Source organism: Chelonia mydas, chromosome 11 (assembly GCF_015237465.2).
Source record: "Chelonia mydas isolate rCheMyd1 chromosome 11, rCheMyd1.pri.v2, whole genome shotgun sequence".
In the NCBI taxonomy this organism is placed as follows: domain Eukaryota; kingdom Metazoa; phylum Chordata; order Testudines; family Cheloniidae; genus Chelonia; species Chelonia mydas.
This window is the reverse complement of record NC_051251.2, coordinates 35,190,577-35,211,263: the sequence shown is the minus strand read 5'-3', so window position 1 is coordinate 35,211,263 and position 20,687 is coordinate 35,190,577. Positions and strand designations below refer to the sequence as shown.

The window sequence follows — 20,687 nt, the reverse complement described above, 5'->3', positions numbered from 1 at the left end:
ATGTTGTTAGTTCTTACAAATACTCCCATTGAGTTAATCATGTGCATAGGATTAGATCCCATTTGAGCTAACTTGGATAGTGGGTGAAATCCTAGTCCCACTGAAGTAAATGTTAGTTTTGCTATTGACTTTGATAGGGGTTAAGAGTTCATCTTTTACTTATACGAATAACACTTCTCTGTTCTTCGTACTATTCAAAACTTTTGGCTGCAGTGGTTTTTGGGACCAGGATTAATTTTTTTTTCACTCTGCAGAATATTGTTAATTATTTTTGTACTTTGAGAGCAACAATTTCACAATTGTTAGTCTGTAAAATTATCCTGATTATGCTTTTCTACTTTTTCTTAAGGGTAGCTCTATTTTCCCCAAGTCTGGTTCGTCAATAGATGCAATTGATATTCAGGTTCTGTAGGTGTACTTTGAGTTCAGAGTGCAAATCTTGTATTGACTAATTTAGCTGCTTCTTTCTTATTGCCTTTTCAGCAGAATGCAAATACATTAGAAAATACGTGTAGATTGCTTGTGAAAAATGGCTTGTACATATGCTATGAAACAAAGTATTTTTATCTTAATGTAAAATACATGTTAAAGAACAGGGCGCACTTCCTTTCTAGGCAATTAAAATAGTTTTTGTATGAAATATATACACAAAAACTATGTTAAAAGAGCATGAAGGCTGCAAAGCACTCAATTCTGGCATGTCCTAACTTTTGAGTACTTGACTTTGCAACCTTAATGTTCTCTCTAATGTAGTTTTGTGTGTGTAATTTCTGAGGTCTCTAATTTTCTGTTTTTCAGTTTGCCTTTTTAATCCTATGGGAATAGCCACATGGGACATCAGCAGGGTTTGAGTCTTTAGATCCACTTCACAGACTAGTAAGGTGTCATCCTTTGTGGACTAGAGAGGGATGAAACATACACTTTGCCAGAGGGTTTCACAGATGTTTGCTGATGACAGAGAAATGTTGAGACTCTGGAATCTTGAAGAATCTCCCCTCAAACCTGACTCCTTCTGCCCTGTTCTCTTTTTTCCCTCTTATCAGCCCCAGTTCCTTGTCTCATTTCTATTTTTCACTCCTCTGTGCTCCTCACTCCAGTCCCCATCTCCTGCTCTGGGCTCCTCAGCAGAGTTTGTCTCCTTTATCCCCCATCCTGGCTTTCATTCCCAATCTCCCCCCTAGCTCTATCCTCTTTGGAACCCCACTTCAGGTAGTTGAAGGCTGCTATCAAATCCCCCCTAACTCTTCTCTTCTGCAGACTAAATAACCCCAGTTCCCTCAGCCTCTCCTCGTAAGTCATAAACCCCAGCCCCCTAATCATTTTTGGTGCCCTCCGCTGGACTCTCTCCAGTTTGTCCACATCCTCTCTGTAGTGGGGGTACCAAAACTGGACACAATACTCCAGGTGTGGCCTCACCAGTGCCGAATAGAGGGGAATAATCACTTCCCTCGATCCGCTGGCAATGCTCCCACTAATACAGCCCAATATGCTGTTGGCCTTCTTGGCAACAAGGGCACACTGCTGACTCATATCCAGCTTCTCATCTGCTGTAATCCCCAGAACTGCTGCTTAGCCAGTCGGTCCCTAGCCTGTAGCGATGCATGGGATTCTTCCTTCCTAAGGGCAGGACTCTGCACTTGTCCTTGTTGAACCTCATCAGATTTCTTTTAGCCCAATCCTCCAATTTGTCTAGGCCAGTCTGGACTCTATCCCTTTCCTCCAGTGTATCTACCTCTCCCCCCAGCATAGTGTCCTCTGAGAATTTGCTGAGGGTGCAATTCATCCCATCATTCAGATCATTAATAAAGATCTTGAACAAAACCAGCCCCAGGACCGACCCCTGGGGCACTCTGCTTGATACCGGCTGCCAACTAGACATTGAGCCGTTGATCACTACCTGTTGAGCCTGACAATCTAGCCAGCTTTCTATCCGCCTTATAGTCCATTCATCCAATCCATACTTCTTTAACTTGCTGGCAAGAATACTTTGGGAAACCATATAAAGGCTTTGCTAAAGTCAAGATATATCACATCCACTGCTTTCCCTGTATCTACAGAGCCAGTTATCTCATCATAGAAGGCAATCAGGTTGGTCAGGCATGACTTGCCCTTGGTGAATCCATGTTGACTGTTCCTGATCACCTTCCTCTCCTCCAAGTGCTTCAGAATGGATTCCTTGAGGACCTGCTCCATGATTTTGCTGGGGACTGAAGTGAGGCTGACCGGTCTGTAGTTCCCTGGGTTCTCTTTCTTCGCTTTTTAAAATATGGACATTATATTTGCCTTTTTCCAATCATCCGGGACCTCCCCTGATCACCACGAATTTTCAGAGATAACGGCCAAGGCTCTGCAATCACATCAGCCAACTCCCTCCCTTGGATGCATTAGATCTGGACCCATGGACTTGTGCATGTACAGCTTTTCTAAATAGTCCTTAACCTGCTCTTTCACCACTGAGAGCTGCTCACCTCCTCCCCATACTGTGTTGCCTAATGCAGCAGTCTGGGAGCTGACCTTGTCTGTGAAGACAGAGGCAAAAAAAGCATTGAGTACTTCAGCTCAAAGCATTGAGTCTCCCCTACCCTGGGTCCTACATCCAGTCTTCATGCCCATCCAGGCCCAAATTTCCACAGACCTCCCAATCCCAGTCTCTTCTCAACCCACCTCCCTTCCTTGTAGGTGACCAGACAGCAAATGTAAAAAATCGGGACAGGGGGTGGGGGGTTAATAGAAGCCTATATTAGAAAAAGACCCAAAAATCTGGTCTGTCCCTATAAAATTGGAACATCTGGTCACCCTACTTCCTTGTCCCATTCTACTTTCTTCACTGCCTTCCCCACCACCTTCTGTCCCCTCTGCGTTCCAGACAGGCTGCCATACTGCCTGGGCACCATCAGGGAGAGCATTGAGTGTCAGTCGTCTTGGTCTCAGTTCTGGTGCTTGGTTCTGCAGCATCCAGGAGTGGCAATTGCAAGGAAAATCCTGCTTACCCCCCTGAAGCTTGGGGCTGCAGCATGCCCAGTTCAGACGGAATCTGGAAAGTTCACTTGTCAAGTCTCTACTGAGCATGTGTGAGCTGTGTTTTCCCCCTCCCCTCCAAGGTTTATAAACGGAGGTAGCTGGGAGTTATTTGACAAAACATTTGTTTTCAGAAAATGCTTCTTTGTTGGAACCTTAACTTTTCGTGGAAAGGTTTCTCAAGGGAAGGAGAGAGAGATGTTTAGCCAAAAGCCCAGTGGATAGGACACTCACCTGGAATGTAGGAGACCCAGGTTCAAGTCCCTGCTGTGAATCAGCCAGAGCAGCAACTTTCACATCTCATGTGACTGTTCACCAGAATGTTAGCTTTTTGGTTTCTGGTTTTTCATAAACACTTTTGATAGGACTTGGGTTTGCCTCAATGCAGAATGGAAAACCTCTTTCCACCCAACTCTGTTTATAATCTGGTCAAATCTGGGCTGGCTTTCCATGGGAACAGCAAAGGTGACTTCCTGCCAAATTTCATGTCCCTGCTCCAAAGAATGAAGGCATTATAACTTTGCAACAAACATGGTAAAATGGTTTTAAGATGGGCAAACCAATATATTTTTCCATAACCTTGTTTGGAGAAATTGATGAATTCCTTTTGTAGAAACGTTCCAAAAATATTCAGCTTGAGGCAGATGCTCAGCATGGATAGGAAAAGTTTGGCAAAGGTTTAAGCAATTGAAAACTGGGCTTTATAATGGGAGTCATTCGGCAACTTCACCTATTTACAGTGCTAGCAGCTCTGCCTATAATATAACTGAGCCCAAAATGTTATTTTTCAGTTAGTAATTTTCAGAGATACTTCCAAAATATACCCACAATTTATATGCTAAATGTGCACATATAGCCCTCCATTTGTGCTGCATTATCTCCAATTTGCTTGCAAGAGGGCATGCTCACAAATTTATTGGAACATTTTTGGAGGCAATTCTTAAATATTGATCAGTAGTAACACACATGGAGCAAAAAGGAAGATTTCAGCACCAAATTTGATTTTATGGGACTGAGTTAAAATCTGAGCAATTAAGAGAAACTTAAAAGCAGTCTGGGTACAAACTGGATACAAAAAGGCTCTAATTCAAATCTGAAAGTTTTAAAAAAAAAAAAGCTGGTTTTCTCTGAAATTAGTCTTCGTCCCATTTCATCTGTGAGAGTCAGGGTCTCTGCTCAAGAAGCAAGATGGTGCATCTAATTTCAAGGGCGCTGTTAACAGCTCTAGCACTTCAGATGTTTCACTGTAAGTTTGGGGGATATAATAATGAATGAGATTATATAAGGGGAAATGTAACTTTAGGCCTAGATGTTCTCATGCAAGAACATCCACCTCTTCTAACTTTCCTCTTCCTTAGTTTTTATGTTCATCTCAGACATTTGAGTTTGCATCCTTGTGTTATCTGCTGAATTCATTTCTCTTTAAGTAGGCTTTACAGACATACAAACCAAGTTATAAATGTCTGATGCTGTTGTATAGTAGACTCTGTAATACATAATGACATTTTACAACAATGATATTTACAGTTCATTTGCTATAAATCATATCGTATATTTCATCCCCATAGAGCAAAATACATTGAATATTACTGCATTATATATATCCAACCCATCCTTTTTTTTGAGAGGAATCCTCTAATTGTCTATACTTTTTACCCAGTGTTACTTGGCTCCCTAATAAAGCTTTTCTTTGTCATTGATGATTTCTTCCAGCTGTAATAAACTTTGGTCTTAACTTGGTTGGGTTTTGATCAGAGTATATTTATCATCCTACTATCGTTTACAGCTCCATAACCCGAAGACCAAAGATTCCTTTCCATCACTGTTGTAAGTCTATACCACAGCACTGCAGCTGTGCTACTGCACTATTTCTAGTGTAGACATACCCTCAATCTTTCAAACTCTCCTAAAGCCTCCCTTTGAACTTGGTCTGTAGAATTAAATTACAGCTTTAATATAGTGTTTTTATTCACTCTCACATGTGCCTGAAAAATAATGTATTTGTATGTTTACGTTATTGATCTTCCTTTTTGTCATTTGCCGAAAAACCTTCTTAGCCTTGATAATATCTCAGACACGTACACTTTCAAGTTGAGATTAGAAGTCTTTGCCTCAAACTTCTTGCTTCTAGAAGTCCGCATTATTTGATTTTTGTGGGCTCATCAAGCAACGTTCAAAACCAAAAGCAATAAGAAAGCAAAATTAGTGTTTCCTTCTTTTCACCAATCACAATTTTTATGCCTCCATCAAGTGCACTCTTGCATGATAAATATCACTTATGGCTACTGAAATGAAGCTGTGTTGTGGAACAGTGCCTACATTGCAATGGAGATGTCGTTCCCTTCAACTGTGAGCAAAGCTGGAAAACAGTTTGCGTAAGCAACTCTAGGCCCTGATTCTGAGATTGTTCTGTGCATGTATAGTCCTGTTGATGGGATTATTGACACAGAGGACCTTGTCTATTCTACAATTCTGTGGGCAAAAATTTTACTGAGGAATTTAACCTTTGCTGCAGAATTGTGCTCCACAATCTTTCCTTTTCATTTTAAAAAAATGTGTTTAGCTCTTATGGCCATGGGGCAAACCTCAGAAACATGAAATGAATGGTAATTAAAGCAATGTGTCTGCCTGAATCTGTAGCAAGGCTGAAACAATAGCTCTGAGATACACGCTGCTATAATATAATTCAAGGCTCTATAGGCTCAGTGATTCAGTAGCCATAAGAATTTAGCATATTTCCTGATGGAATTAGCCATTTTTCTGCAACCAGGTGCCTGATACTTTGTTCTGACTTCCTGCTCTCCTGTATTCTGCCCGCAGCTTTTTGTCTCCAGCTTTCCCTACAAGCGGAAGTTAATTGGCTCATAGGTTACAGATTCTAAGTCCAGAAGGGGCCATCGTGATAATCTAATCTGACCTCCTGTATAGCACAGGCCATTGAACTTCCTCAAAATAATTTGCAGAGCATAACTTTTAGAAAAAAACATCTAATCTTGTTTTAAAAATTGTCAGTGATGGAGAATCCACCATGACCCTTGCTGAACTGTTCCAATGGCTAATTACTCTCACCATTAAAAATGTATTCCTTATTTCCAGTTTTAGTGCATGCTTCTTGCTCTGTGCCATGAAGCCATCCTATTGCTGAGACGCTGCAACAGGCGTCCAACATTCAGACAGTGAGCAGGGAGTGCCACTGAATGCATCCGATGAAGTGAGCTGTAGCTCACGAAAGCTCATGCTCAAATAAATTGGTTAGTCTCTAAGGTGCCACTAGTCCTCCTTTTCTTTTTGCAAATACAGACTAACACGGCTGCTACTCTGAAACCAGAAATACAAGTTCATGAGCTAGACAGCTTGGAGAAAAGCACAACTGCCAAGGACTCTGGAGCCAGGGAGATGAGCCATTGCAGCTAGCTACCGCATTCCCTTTTCCTTGCCATTCAGGAGGGGAAGGTGGTTCTGACCTGACTGCCTAGAAAACATTGTGCATAGTCCAGGCCCATGGTGTGGGGATTTGTTTTCTATGATGGTTATTTCAGGATGTGGGTTTTTTGTGGCAATCAATAATTGTATTTCAATATTTATTGCTGTATGTGTTTGTGAGGGTGTAGAGATGTGGGAATGAAGGGTATTGCATGATAGAATAAATTTAATATTGCTTCAGAACATGAGTTTCGGATGCACAATTTGCTGCAGAGTACATAAAGTTACACATCTGCTTAAGACTTTGCAGGAACATGGTTATAGTGTATCAGACAAATTACTGTGTTAGTAGCAGAACATAAGTCCTTTTTTATTTACAACTGAACCTCTTAGCTAGAGCAGATATTTTTCTCCTTTAGGTAAACTGATCTATTTAATTCTTTTGAGGGGGATGTGCTGGGAAGAGGTAGATTGGTAGGAGTTGCCTCTGTCAACTTTTTCTCTTCATCCTTGAAAAGAAGGAATGGAGTGCTGATCCCAGGAGGGCTCATCACTTTCCTTAATAGATGTGTACAGGGCAGAGCAGAGAGAGCTATAAAAAGCCTACTATTTTAGAGGTGTTGAAAGGACCTGTGTCAGGAAGGGATGCTGTGACACCTTGCCTCGGAAAGAAGGTACTAACCTTCCTTGAGCAGTTGGGCGGTTATAGAGAAGAGTGAATGGAGTCCTCTTCCCAGGTGTCTGAAATCCTTAGAATAGCTGCAGGGACTTGCACAAAGGACTCCAAGATGAGAGATTTATATGAGGGAAATGGATTGAGAACCCCTGGCCTGGAGCTGAATCTGTTTCTGGGTTGAATTAGGAAGTGTTCCAGTATCTGATACAATTTCTTGGGCATTCTGTCAGATTTTCAAAAGGCATGATATATTCCTTTAGAAAATTCAGTACAAATAACAAGGGCAATGCATTGAACTAATAAGGAATGCTCTTTATGGAGTGTATATATCCCTTTATCTGGCTATTAAAGGTCAATTCCCTCATAATAAATGGTATTTGCTTCTCTGTAGCTTCAATGTTAGTAAAACTATAGCGTCACATTGGACCAGAACGTTGTGGTAGCATACTGTGTAGATATCTGCAAACTATTCTAGGGAATAACAAATTTTTACCTTGTCAAGGACTTGGAATATTTCTCAGTCTAATGTACTTGCAAAATAATGCAGCTAAATTTTTTTTTTCGAAGGAGGAAGGCTCTTTTCCAGAGGGTTTGAAATTTAGCTTTGATTTCAGGGTCACTTTATGCATACTTTAATTTTCTGTCAGTGCTCAAAGTGTGTATGTTTGGGTTTGTGTGTGGTAGAGTGAGAGGGGTTGTATGTATAAGTGGTGATATGCTCCGTCACCCCCAAATAATGGCATGTGCCTACCTCTTATAAACTTAACTTGTTTCCTTTCCAGTGGTTTATCAGCTGGCGGGAGTTAGAATTGGGAGATATGGCATTAACCCACCACTTTTAAAAATAGAACAAAAACAAACAAAATACCTTAAAGCATTGTTTTTAATCTTACAAACTACTGCCATGAATATCTGTCTGAACTTTCAAGTTTGTAGAAGGCTGTTCTTTCTTTTAGGGTGTAAGAACTTAGGTTTTATATTTTATATAGTGTTATTTATTGCCTTCTCTAAATTTCTGATAAATCTTTGAAGGATTAACCTCCTCCTTTAGTTACCAGAAGCTTTGTTCAGTGTCTTTTATGCTGTTGTAAGTAGATGGTCCCCCTGTTTTGAGGCATGTGTATAATTTTCCATTTTTGAAGTGTGTATTTTTAACTTTTAAACATTTTGGTATAATGTTGGCAAAACTGTGGAATAGTATGTCAATAGAAGAGAAAGCTGGCTTCAGGTGGGAAATACATATGCAATATTTTGTTTCAGATGTTCCTAAGTTCCAGCACATATCCTGAAATTCATGGTTATTTGCATGCAAAGGAGCAGGGGAAGAAATCATCATGGAAAAAATTATACTTTCTTTTGAGAAGATCTGGCCTGTATTTTTCCACTAAAGGGACATCAAAGGTAAGACTAAAATATGATAGAGAACAATAAGCATAGGGTAAGCATGTATTTTCATTTGCAGTAGTTTTAACCTAATTTTATTTCAATCCATGGTAATTAAAGGAAAAAACCTTGCTCCCAAATTTCCTATTCAAGTATCCATTCTAAGGATAAAACATGTGATTGATGGGAGTAAGGATATGTAAGAACAGGGCTTCAGAATAAATTAGAATTTCCTGTATAAACCCGAGTACTCTGGCCTAACAAGTCTGGTTCATTCTGATTGTATTAATTTAAATTTATTTTTCAGTCAGTCAACACCAGAGCTCTTCAAAAATAAATTCTGCATTTCAGATGTACTGGTTGAGAATTTTGAAGGGTGAGAACATAAGCAAACGTTAACTGTTGTTCCTGAATGTACCATTTGGACCTGTCTTTCAGAGCATGTATTTATTTTGAAGCAAATGAAAGGAGAAAATTTGCAGAAAAATAATTTGTAGGGAAATGTTTGGAGCGCCTCAATTTTTATCATGGTCTTTTGTATCCATACCTCCTCCCCACTTTACTTGTTCAATTTTTTTTGTCTATACTGGAAGCATAACTATTGACACCTGTTAAACAGGGTGCTTTGGAGAGGAGAGAACTTTTATGTAACCCACTTAGAAAAAAAGGTTTTATGTCCATCTGAACTTCTGTGTTAGCTGTCAAAGTATTTCCACAGCTATCCTCATTTAATTGAGGACACAAAGAATCAAACAGAAGAAACTTGACTGGTTTCAACTTCGGGAATGGAACTAATATTTAGAATGGGACTGGACAGTAATGGCTAAAATATGTTGTTTTCTTGGTTCAGATGATGTGTTTTAAACAAGGGAATTAAAAATAAACTGCAAAGTGACTTCAAAAGTTCTTACATTTTAAGATGTAATGAATCGTTAAGCATTATGGCTTATCTCATATGCTTTTCCAGAAATCAGTTCATTGGTGCTACATATTTTTCTCACAAAAAATTGAAAGTTTGCTTTTTTGGCTTTGTCTAGTTTTGGGCATTTTCCTCTGCTGCAGCAGGTAGGCGGTTCAGTGGCCTTTTTCTGGATGTCTTCAGTCAGTTCAACTTCTACTGTCATAGTATCAGGAAAACTGCCATTTGGAACAAGATAAGAGCCTCAGATGAGTGTAGTTATTGGTATTTAAAGAGGCTGTCTGTCTAAAAGGAGAAGTGCTCAGTGTTTCTCTCTCTGAAAATGTTCTGTGTAACTTACTCTTTTATTACGCTTTTCCTAATTTACTGTTAATTTCCTTTTAAAGGTAAATTGCAAGTTTAATTTTTGTAAATTTCCTTAAGCTGTGTGTGTGTGTGTGGTATTTTTATTTACAAGAGGAATGCTATTATTGTGTCTTAGGGCAAATGCACAGAATGTAATTTTAAAACTGCTATACAGCTGTCGTCTCTTCCCTCCCACTCCCCCCTGATTTCCCCCTCCCCCCAAAAGGAACAAGCAGCTCCCTCCAAAACAAACAATTCCTCCACCCAGCCTCTTCACAAGGAAATGCTGGATGATGAGATAATCATCACGTTATGCAGTCAAGTTTGTGTTTTAAAATGGAGTAAAAATTACTATTTCTCTAAAAGTAGGTGGCCAGTTGGTGTGACATTTCACACCAGGTTAGTTTTTATACCCTTTCAATTTTCTGTGTAGTATGGTTTTGGTTTCTCCTCGTGCATTTTTAATAGTTGAGATTTAAGCTCCACCTGAATGGTTTTTCTTGCGAGGTTTGCTTTTCACTGTTGAGTGATATCTCAAAAAATACTATCTATCAACTCAAAGCTTGTTGGGAAGTTAGGACTTGACGAGATACGATGCAACAGGGAAGCTTTTAGTTTTTGATTTAGGGCCATTTTTTGGCCATTGTTCACATTATATATGAAAAATTTATGCATTGTGCACAAACCTTATTGATGAAGGCCAGGTGCAAACTAACCTGATTAATAGGGTTGGGTGCATGCAAATCTGATTTGGATCAGATGTATAAAAGCCTCATAGATGGAAAGCACATAACTTGATTGATGGTAAGGGCCTAGGCACATGCAAACCTGAGTGGTTGATACGGATGTATTTTTAGCATAGATAGAACTATTTTTTTTAATATGAATTGTAGTGTATTTCCAGGAGATATAGTTATCATGTATTTAAATAATTTACTGTATAAATATTGACAGGTTTCAGAGTAACAGCCGTGTTAGTCTGTATTCGCAAAAAGAAAAGGAGTACTTGTGGCACCTTAGAGACTAACCAATTTATTTGAGCATGAGCTTTCGTGAGCTACAGCTCACGAAAGCTCATGCTCAAATAAACTGGTTAGTCTCTAAGGTGCCACAAGTACTCCTTTTCTTTTTGTATAAATATTAATATTTTTCTGATTTTCATATAGTTATTTATTATTTCCTTCATTGGTTTATAATAAAGCAAAAAGGTCTGATTGTTTTATATTGCTTTTCCTTTCAGGAACCAAGACATCTGCAGTTTTTCAGTGAATTCAGCAGTAGTGATATGTATATGTCTTTGGCAGGCAAAAAGACGTCTGGAACACCAGCAAACTATGGATTCTGCTTTAAGGTACAGGCTTAATATTTTGATAGATATATGCTAAAGCAAGCCACAGTTCCTAGGTAAGCTTAAGTTTCTATGAGATTTTTTTAAAAAAAGATTCAGCTGTCTATTATAAAATAGGAGAATTAGTGGCTTTTATTTCAACAGGTATTATCTGCAAGATATGCATTAATGATAAACAATGTGCTGTGGCCTTCTAGCCTAACAAAGCAGGAGGCGTCAGAGACCTGAAGCAGCTTTGTGCAGATGATGAGCAGAGTAGGACCTGCTGGATGACAGCAATTAGATTACTTAAGGTACAATCTTCTGTGAAGTTAATTTCTTGCCAGTAATTTACTAGGTTAAGTGCTTTTATATTCTGGAATAGAGAAGCAAGGGTTACTTGTAGGTTTCAGTGTAATACAAATCCTTAATTTTGTACACTGTGGGCTCTTTTTGACTTTTCCCAATAAAGAAGATAGACACTGAATTTCCAGTACAATAGAAAAAGCTGTCATTGCTGCTACTGGTGCTGGCCCCGATTATGATGCAAGAACTTATTTGAGTGGTAGAAGAGCCTGTTTTTAGTTGCAAAGTAGGCAGAATGGGTCATATGGTGCCTATAAATGGCTAGAATTAACATAGATGTAAGTTATTTCTTAAGAAAATGAAAACTGTAGCCATTTACTCATTCTGGTCAACTTTTTGTGTTTTTTTTGGTGGGAGCAAAATTTACACATTCCAGTTTTGGACTTAGAGAATTCTCTTTTAAATGTAGTGGCAGAAAACAATAATGGAAAAATATATTTCTAAGGAAAGGATTCCTATTGTCTGTGCAGGCAGTTCTATTTTTAAATTAATTAAGCTAATAAAAGTCAAAATCTTTCAAAACGAAATCCATTGTATAGTATTCAGGAGCTCCTGTATAATTTTTATTTAGTACTTCAAGGTGATACTACAAAAATCCCCACAATAAACTAATAGTGATAAGGCACATTATTTTTTGATTCTAGTATGGAATGCAGCTGTATCAGAATTACATGCAACCATATCAAGGTAGAGGTGGCTGCAGTTCTCTGACTATATCACCTATGGTATGTACTGTAATAACTTATTGAGCAAATAAACTTCTTAAAATGGAACCTATGGCAGAAGCAATGGAACCTGTGTCTGTGATCCTAGAAACGTTTGTGCGTGTGCTTCATTTTAAGCACTTACCAAAATCTTTAGGGAGAATGATCAGCTGCCCTTATTGACATTGGAGCCGGAGGTTGAGCCAGTCAGGAAGCCCTTACTGATTCCCTGACATGCACTCCCCCTGTGTCTCTTTCTGTGCCAAGTGGATCTTGGTGCAGGAGAGAATCTAGCCCTGTATTTGAACCATGCTCTAGCTAAGAGGAATATTAAGCAATTCACCACTTTTGTATAAAGAAACCAATCAGTCCAGCAGCACTCTTGAAAAAGGACTAATATAAATGATCAAACTGAGATTATTCTGCATATTCATTCTCAGTATAAAAAGCAGTTAATTTTTCACATCCCTGAATCATAGTTCACAACTGTCTCAGCAATGCAGGTCCCATTCTCTAAACTCCCCTACAGCCAAACATTGCCTTTTATCCAGTCCTTGTTTGTACCTTGGTGAAAGTTTAAGTAGGCTGTAATTCATTGGCCTGATCTTCAGCTCAGGAGATGGCCCCAGGATTTGAAGTCATTCAGTTGTGATCTCTGATGAAGTAATTGCAATTAAATGTTTTTGATAGGATAGGCTGTCCTAATACATATTATTGAAATCTCTTCTACTTCCATTTATCTGAGTTCTAAAGTAATCTTTCTAGGGTTGTAACTGAATAGGAATATTTTAAGGGCAGAGATTTTTGGTTAGGCATGTCTTTTGTTCTCTACACATTGCTTCAAATTATAGAAGGGTAGGGGGTTTTCTATTTATTTATATCCCAGTGCCCACCAATGGTTGCTGTGGAGCTGGTGTACTTAGTATCAAGCTCAATTTATAAACCTGAATGCCTAAGATACAAGTGCTTGTGCTAACTTCGAGTCTTCCCTGTCCATGTTTACTCAATTACATAAAACATTAAATTACTTCCGTCTTGCAAACCTGCCTCTCAGTTAGAATATTTTATATACGAACTTGCATTTACTGTTTTTTATGCTCCTTCATAACAGCCAGGAGCTTAACAGAAAGCACTAAAGTAGATCTTACAATCCATTAAGGCGTACAAACTAACATTACTCAATTCCTCTTAGTGGTCCCACAGAAACTTATATTGGAAGTTTAGACTGTGAAGCTGAGTGTACATTCAGACATACCCCAAGTATTTCGCAATTTTGGTTGACTTTAATGGCATAGGGGATGGGGGAGAGAGATGGGGGAGAAACAAAGTAGAGTATGAGAATCTTTCTCCAGGGGTCTGAAGGACATCTCAATTTCCCTTCCTGGTTTTAGGAGTGTTGTAAAGGGCTTTTGAACAGAACGGAAAGTGCCAAAGCCACACAAGACAAAATAAGATTGTTATTGGTATCTTCTATTCCAGAATGGCTTGATGTCTCAGAAAAATAAGACTTTTTGGCTCTTTGAGCACTAGCAGAAAAATCCTGGTCTAAACATGGTTAACTTCAGCCTGTACAGGCTGGCCATGCTATGTCACAGCTTTGGACACAGATGAGTCCATGCTGAAGTGTGGAGTTTTAATAGGCTTTCCTACTTGTGTAGCAAAGTGGGTTTCCTGAATGGAATAATCTCTCTTCCTCCCCATACCTCATCTCAGCCTGCCTAGTCACATGGAACTGAGTTTAGTGAGTTGAGTAGCTCTGTTTTGTTTGAAAGAGGTCTGCATTGTGAGTACCAAATCATATTAAGCGGTGCATGTTTAGCAGTTTTCAAAAGCAGTAATAGTAGGCAGGCCCATCGTCTATCCACTCTTAAATTTAAATGGGACCTTGGAAAAAGCTATATTTTCACAACTGTACCATAGCAGTCACATCAATGTATGATTTAGCCATCAAAAAGGTTGCATTGTTTTTTCATGGTTTGCAGTTTTCTTTCCTTATCTTTTTCTATTCTATTCAGTGTGGCCATTGAAAAGGAAATTGTATCCTTGTTTGACTTCCCCTCTCTCTTAATGTATCAGAGTCACAGAACAGCGATGGAATATTACAGAATCGTCTTGGAAATTTTTAGTCTTTTGGAAGTGGTTCAGTGTGTTTGTTTTTTGGTTTTTTTGTAACCGTATTTGAGTTTCAGGGAAGTTGAAATTACTTCTCAGAATGTGTGAGTACAGTTATTTTGTAAGGATCTAGTTTGATAGCATTAATGAGACTACATACTCCAATTCCGACCTGTGTGGCTTTTTTGGTAGATGGAGGCTATCATTTGAAGTAAGTAAAGCAAAAGTTTGTGTCCAGTGTCTCATGACAACTGTCTTAACTAGCCATAAATAGCAAGCTGAGATAGTTTAAATCCACAGCCTCAACTACAGCTGGTGAGGACCAGTCTTCAGTAGCTTAAGCATCTTCAGACCAGGTACTATAGGCTGCAGTGATGCAAAAACAAGACACATTATAAGTCTTACAATAGTAAGTAGCCATTACCTTCTCCTTCCTCCAACAATTATCTTGCCGACTGGCCAAACCTTAAAGTTCAGCTGGATAGTCCCCCTTGAAGAGAATTAGAACTACAAATGTTGTCCAAAGTGAAACAAATCTTGGTTGAGAGGGGAAAGCCTTGCAAAAATTTGAAACACAACTGGCAAAATATAATATTTCAAAATAAGGTTTAGAAACCTCCTAAACTTCTTTTTTTTCTTTCAAATCTGAATTCCCCTCTTTTTGCCCCCCTCCTTCCCCCAGAGAAGCATTTCAGAAAATTCCTTGGTAGCAATGGACTTCTCAGGACATAGAAGCAGAGTCATTGAAAATCCAACAGAAGCCCTTTCAGTTGCAGTTGAAGAAGGGTTAGCATGGCGGGTATAAACACCTCTACTTTTTTCAAAGTATTTTTTCTAATTTTATTCTCACACAAAAAGCTTTGACACTTTTTTTTTTCTCTCCCACTCAGAGAAAAGGGTGTTTACGACTCAACACACATGGAAGTCCTACCACTTCTCAAAGTACCACATCCAGTGTAGGTATGTGTGAGTTAATTTACAGCTGCAGAAGAGATGCAATAATGTTTGTGATAAAACAATATTGTTAAAACAAAGATCTTTATAATTTTTCTAGCTATACACAGAACACAATTGTGGTTTCACCATAAAATCTCTAGGGATGAAGCTCAACGACTTATTTTACAGCAAGGACTTGTAGATGGGTAAGCTGATTCTTTTTCTTAACTTTTTTGGGTTGTAGGTATGGTCAGAAAAATAACTATGTAGAAACATTATTTGCTTGTTGAAGGGTTTGTGTTGTGATATCTGCTTACTTAATGTAAATAATATAAAAACATTCATATTATTAGAGTTATTGGAGAATGAGTTGGATTGTATTAGGCATCTTTCTTGAACAATAAAACAGTGCTCTAAAGTTCTGATTCTGCACTTGAGTGGATGGACGGCTGCATTTGCACAGAGCCATGTTGAAATCAGTGGGCTCGGATTGGCACAGCAGTCTGTTGTCTGCACTGTCAACTGTAAGATCAGGGCCTAAAATTGAATTCCAGCATCTCTTACTCATGATGAATCAGAAAACACTGCTTGGCTTTCAAATCCAAGGTTGAGTTTCTAGCGCTGGCTGTTGGAAGAATCCATTTTATTTGTAAACTGAGCAGAGATGCTATGAAAGTAATTGCGAGAGAGCGTAAATGTTGAACTTCAGGATGAGTCATTTAGTCTTCTAATGATAGAATATTTAAAGTATTTCTCTGAAAAAAAAGTACAAAGATAATACATATTTATTTGTCCAAATCTTCATATTTATTTTATTGCTTCTAGATCTCTTCTCCTGCCTTGCTGTAATACAGCTGCATTTTGTGATTAAAGTTTAGGGCTTCCTCAGTCCCATAACTTACCTGTATACATTCCCCTCTTATTTTGGCCTACCTGCTGGCCTTCCAGATATGAACTCTTATCATCTGTCTAACCTATTATATTGGGCCACCACTTCAAATCTTTCTGGAGCTTAGAATAATGCTATTGGAAACCCCTTCAGATCACTGATTTAACACAGTTTCCTATATCTGTCAGAAAGGGCTGCACAAAAGTAGCTCACAGGGCTGAAAACATTTTCCATTGTGGAGCTCTGAATCTCAGCTGCAAAACCAAGAGCTCCATCCTCCTTGAATTCTGTTTCACTGCAATAATATTAGAAGCTGGTCTAATAAAGGGAAGTAAGAATTCTCGTAATATACCCAGCAAGTAATGTTTCTGAGGTGTGCAGATTTAAAGTTGAGCCATATTTTAGCAGAACCAAAATGCAAGACCTGTTTTTAAATGGAAAAAATGAAAAGAAACAGTGGATTGGGGAGCAAAGAGCAATACCATTTGAGCCTAGAAAGGTCCTAGAAAGTGACCTAAAGTTACCTCTGTACCATGTTAGTGTGTGATAATATCCTGGTTTCTATAGAGAGATGTGCATTGCAGTTTGGTGGGAGGGATCTTGTCGAATAGACTGTCCAGAATTATTTGAAACTGGTAGTACCGGTAATCATGGACTGGCAGCTTGTGTTGAACACATATATCTGCCCAAATTGTATACTAGACATTAGCGGAAACTGGCACAGAAGTCTTTCACAAATACCGATAATACAACATGTGACAAATGTTTCACTTGCTTAGTTGTCTGAAAAAATGAACTACCACCATGAATGTAGAGGCTTTGCATGGGGGTAATAAGATGTTCTTTCTGTATAGGCTTGCCCATGTATCAGGCAAAATTCTGCATTCCTTGAGCAGAGCCTTGGTGGGTGTCAATTCAAAGATAACTGTTCCAGGCAATGAAACCCACTATGCAGATGCAAATAGATTATAGGCTGCTGTTCTAATGTGTGTCCTGATAAATAATGTTCATACTGGCTTATAAAAGAGGAAAGTTAATAGTTTAACAAGGGCTATCATGGAAAGGAACTGCAGCAGGCTGATAATGGTGCCATCATGTGAAGAGAGTGCTGAACCTAATTACAGATAGCAACAATTTTTAAAGCATTTTTTGAGACTCATCATGGTACAACTGCTTTCTCAAGGGATGAAGGGAATACTAATGAGTCACAGATCTAATCTCCAGCAATTTTACAAACTTGTCTATTTTCTGGAAAGTTTGTCTCTGAGCACTGCATGTGTCTAGGCCATTTTTCTTCCCAAGTTTTACTACATGCCAAGTTTAGGTGAAGTAGTGCATAATAATTTTGAAAGCATTTCTCGCTAAATCTTTATTTTACTTTTAATCCAAGTTTACGTGTTTGTTGGTTTTTCTGTGGAGCTTAGGAAATGCAACAAAAAAATAAAATACGTTTATGGCTGACACACAACTGATGCGGTGTGTGTGTCTATATATATTAATGCGTACTCTGGGATGTTTCATTTTGGATCTACTAAATTTTAAGCAATGATATTTGCTTTAAAGCATGGCAGAAGCTGCAGCGAGATTATGGTTATGGTATTTGACTCTTAGTGGCTATTTGAAGGTTTTTTAGTTAATAAATTGCTGACAGGATTTAAAACTATTAGGCTCCTGATATATGGAAAGGATAATGTTGTCGTCGTTGTAATCATAATCATCATAAGACCCCAGTTCACTATGCATTTGGTCAAGCGGGGAACTTCTTACAAATCAGGGTTATTTGGGCTTTGACACCCAAGGTATGTGTGTTTGTATGTGTAAGTGGGGGGTTGATGTTTTTAGACATAGGGTGGGCTTAATGGGGGAAGATGATGGGTTTTAGATGTGTGTCAAAAACTATCCCTGGATACTTTTGTTTGTTATGTAAGCTTTAAAGCTCCTCAAGCATGCACAAGGATAGTTTAGGGTTGAGGGACCCCATCATCTAAAAGGAAAGAAGCCACACTTAACACAAAAACAGGGTTAAGAAAGGCTTTAACTAGTTTAAAAAATAAATAACTAAAAAAACAAAGGATGGGGCCCAGTAAAGACAGGGCTGTTGAAATGAGTGGGCCTTATAATGTGCCCTAAAATGAAATTATGAATGTGTTGGCAGAGTCCTGATCCTCCTTTTCAGCCTCTTCTTTGGTGGTCTGATGTAATTATCCATAATGTTGTTTAATTTGGACAGTAGGCTGCTTAGGATGGGGGCCTTATTTTGAATGTCTGTAAAGTGCAATGCTCAAATAATGAAATTGTTTGTATGTTTTCTGGACCAGTTTGCCCATCCTTAATGTTAAGAGTTATAAAATACCATATGATTTATGCATGGGATCTAACCGTAGCCTGAAAACTTTTTTGCACAGCCCTGGAAAGGGCAAAGAGATGATTTTTAGGCAACTAGATGGTGTGGGAGAACTTTTTAGAAACATCTAAGTATATTAATCACTCTATAACTCATTTAAACCCAATTAGCTACTTTTACTGGTATAATATATGCATAGTTGCCGATATATGTATTTTTTTCTCCCCATGGACATGTCTCCAAATGAGCCGAGCACAAGGGTTCTGAGGTCATCCTGGTGAATTTTAGTTTATTTTAATATAAAATGATCAGGAACTTCAAAATTGCTAATAAATCCTCCTTTATGGTGGTTATAACAATACCTACATTGGTGATGGGAGAACCTCAAAAGCTTTGGGACTTACATGAATGTGTAGCACTTTGGAGGCCTATATGAGCCAATGGAGGGCCCTATAAGTTTCCTATCATCCTCTTTTCCCACACAACTTTCCTTCCCCTAACAGCCTCCCGCTTGCATGTAATTGTCTGTCAGAGGTGGTGTGTGGGGGGGTCCAGTTGCTCACTACCCTTACACCCTGCCAGCATGTGCATGGGGAGGATAGAAGACTAGTTTTTATTCTACTGGTGACTACAAGAGGCAGCCACTCATATATTCTCTACCCATGTGGATTTCTCCTTCAATGGATTCGTTCTTCATTTTCCATTTTTTTATTTTGGAGTGGTTACCCCTCTCTGTTCTGTATTATTCATCCAGTCCAGATTGTCTCCCCTCCAACTGTAGCAACCGCTTTGTTCTATATCTTTAAGCTACAGTGATTCCTCGCTTAATGTTCTAGTTATGTTCCTGAAAAATGCGACTTTAAACTAAATGATGTTAAGTGAATCCAATTTCCTCATAAGAATTGATGTAAATGGGCGGGGGGGGGGGGGGGGGTTAGGTTCCAGGGATTTTTTTTTCACTAGTCAAAATACACATACACACACAGAGTATAAGTTTTAAACAAACAATGTAATACTATACACAGCAATGATGATTGTGAAGCTTGGTTGAGGTGGTGAAGTCAGAGGGTGGGATATTTCCCAGGGAATGCCTTACTGCTAAATGATGAACTAGCACTTGGCTGAGCCCTCAAGGGTTAACACATTATTGTTAATGTAGCCTCACACTCTACAAGGCAGCACAAATGGAGGGATAGCCAGCGACACGCAGCGCGTGTGTATGTGTGTGAGAGAGAGAGACACGCATTGCCCCTTTAAGTAAGCTGACCCCACTCTAAGTACACTGCCTTTTTAAGTAGATCAGCAAGTTAAGACAGCAGCTGCTGCCACCAAACTCCCTCCCTCCTGAGCCCTGTCATGTCCTGCCCTGCTCTATAGAGATAGGGTAAGCAGTGGAGAGGGAGACACCCTGACAGCCTCCCTCCTCATGCCTCCAGCTGCAACAGTGCCCAGGACAATGGCTGTCAGAAAAACTGGTCTGGAATGGCTTTTCAAATCTTAGAACAGCCCAACTAAGACTGGGTCTGTTGATAATTAAGAATATTTTACTTGAACTCTGCAATAAAACAACCAGTAACTTGTAAGCTTGAGAGTTTGATCCTGAAGGGGAATTTTCCTGCTCTACAGATGTTAATGTTTGTTGTATGCAGATATTTGCCAACTGTAACAATATGGCCAGCGTCAAGTCTTGTACCATATCTCCTATAAACTCTCCATAGAACTGGGAACTTTGCAAGCTATGTTATATGCTTTTGCTCTTATGCCACATAGACTGGGAATTTCGAAAGCCCTTAAGGGAATTAGATGTCCAAATTCCAACCATACTATTTGAAGATTTAAAGAAATAAGTAGCAATGTACTAACTGGATACATTCTATTGAATATAGAAACTGAAATGTTTTCCTTTGCTCTGAAGTACTTTCTAAGGTAAAATTTCCGTATGTCAATCGACTGGTGATTGGTGCCTGTGGCTTTTTCTGATGAAAATAAATAAGTTTTTACAATTCCAATGTGAAAAATCACAGGCTGCCAATTCTTAGCATTCTACCCCTGTATAATTTGTGATTTTGATAGCTGTCAAGATCTTGGTCAAAACTTTGCTAAAAGTGCAAACTCTTAAACATGTTTTTATGTCTGTGATAAAAAGCTACATCTTGACATTGACATACATAACAGCTGCTGTATCTATCATTGTGTAGATGCATATTTTTTTCACATGAGAGACAGTGTTTGATTAAATAGACTA

General features: G+C 38.8%; 1 protein-coding gene across 3 annotated transcripts in view; it reads left to right on the top strand.

Moving 5' to 3' along the window:
- The window catches only part of GRB14 (growth factor receptor bound protein 14), a 102,535-nt gene that overhangs the window by 74,823 nt on the left and 7,025 nt on the right, over positions 1 to 20,687 (top strand). For 2 of the 3 annotated variants that reach the window (XM_037912987.2, XM_037912988.2), the window contains 7 exons: positions 8,378 to 8,518; positions 11,005 to 11,115; positions 11,310 to 11,405; positions 12,102 to 12,182; positions 14,956 to 15,072; positions 15,164 to 15,233; positions 15,328 to 15,415. In XM_037912987.2, the coding sequence (XP_037768915.1) occupies positions 8,378 to 8,518; positions 11,005 to 11,115; positions 11,310 to 11,405; positions 12,102 to 12,182; positions 14,956 to 15,072; positions 15,164 to 15,233; positions 15,328 to 15,415 (704 nt within the window). The remainder of the gene's footprint in view (positions 1 to 8,377; positions 8,519 to 11,004; positions 11,116 to 11,309; positions 11,406 to 12,101; positions 12,183 to 14,955; positions 15,073 to 15,163; positions 15,234 to 15,327; positions 15,416 to 20,687) is intronic. The other variant, XM_043525561.1, reaches the window with a different exon arrangement.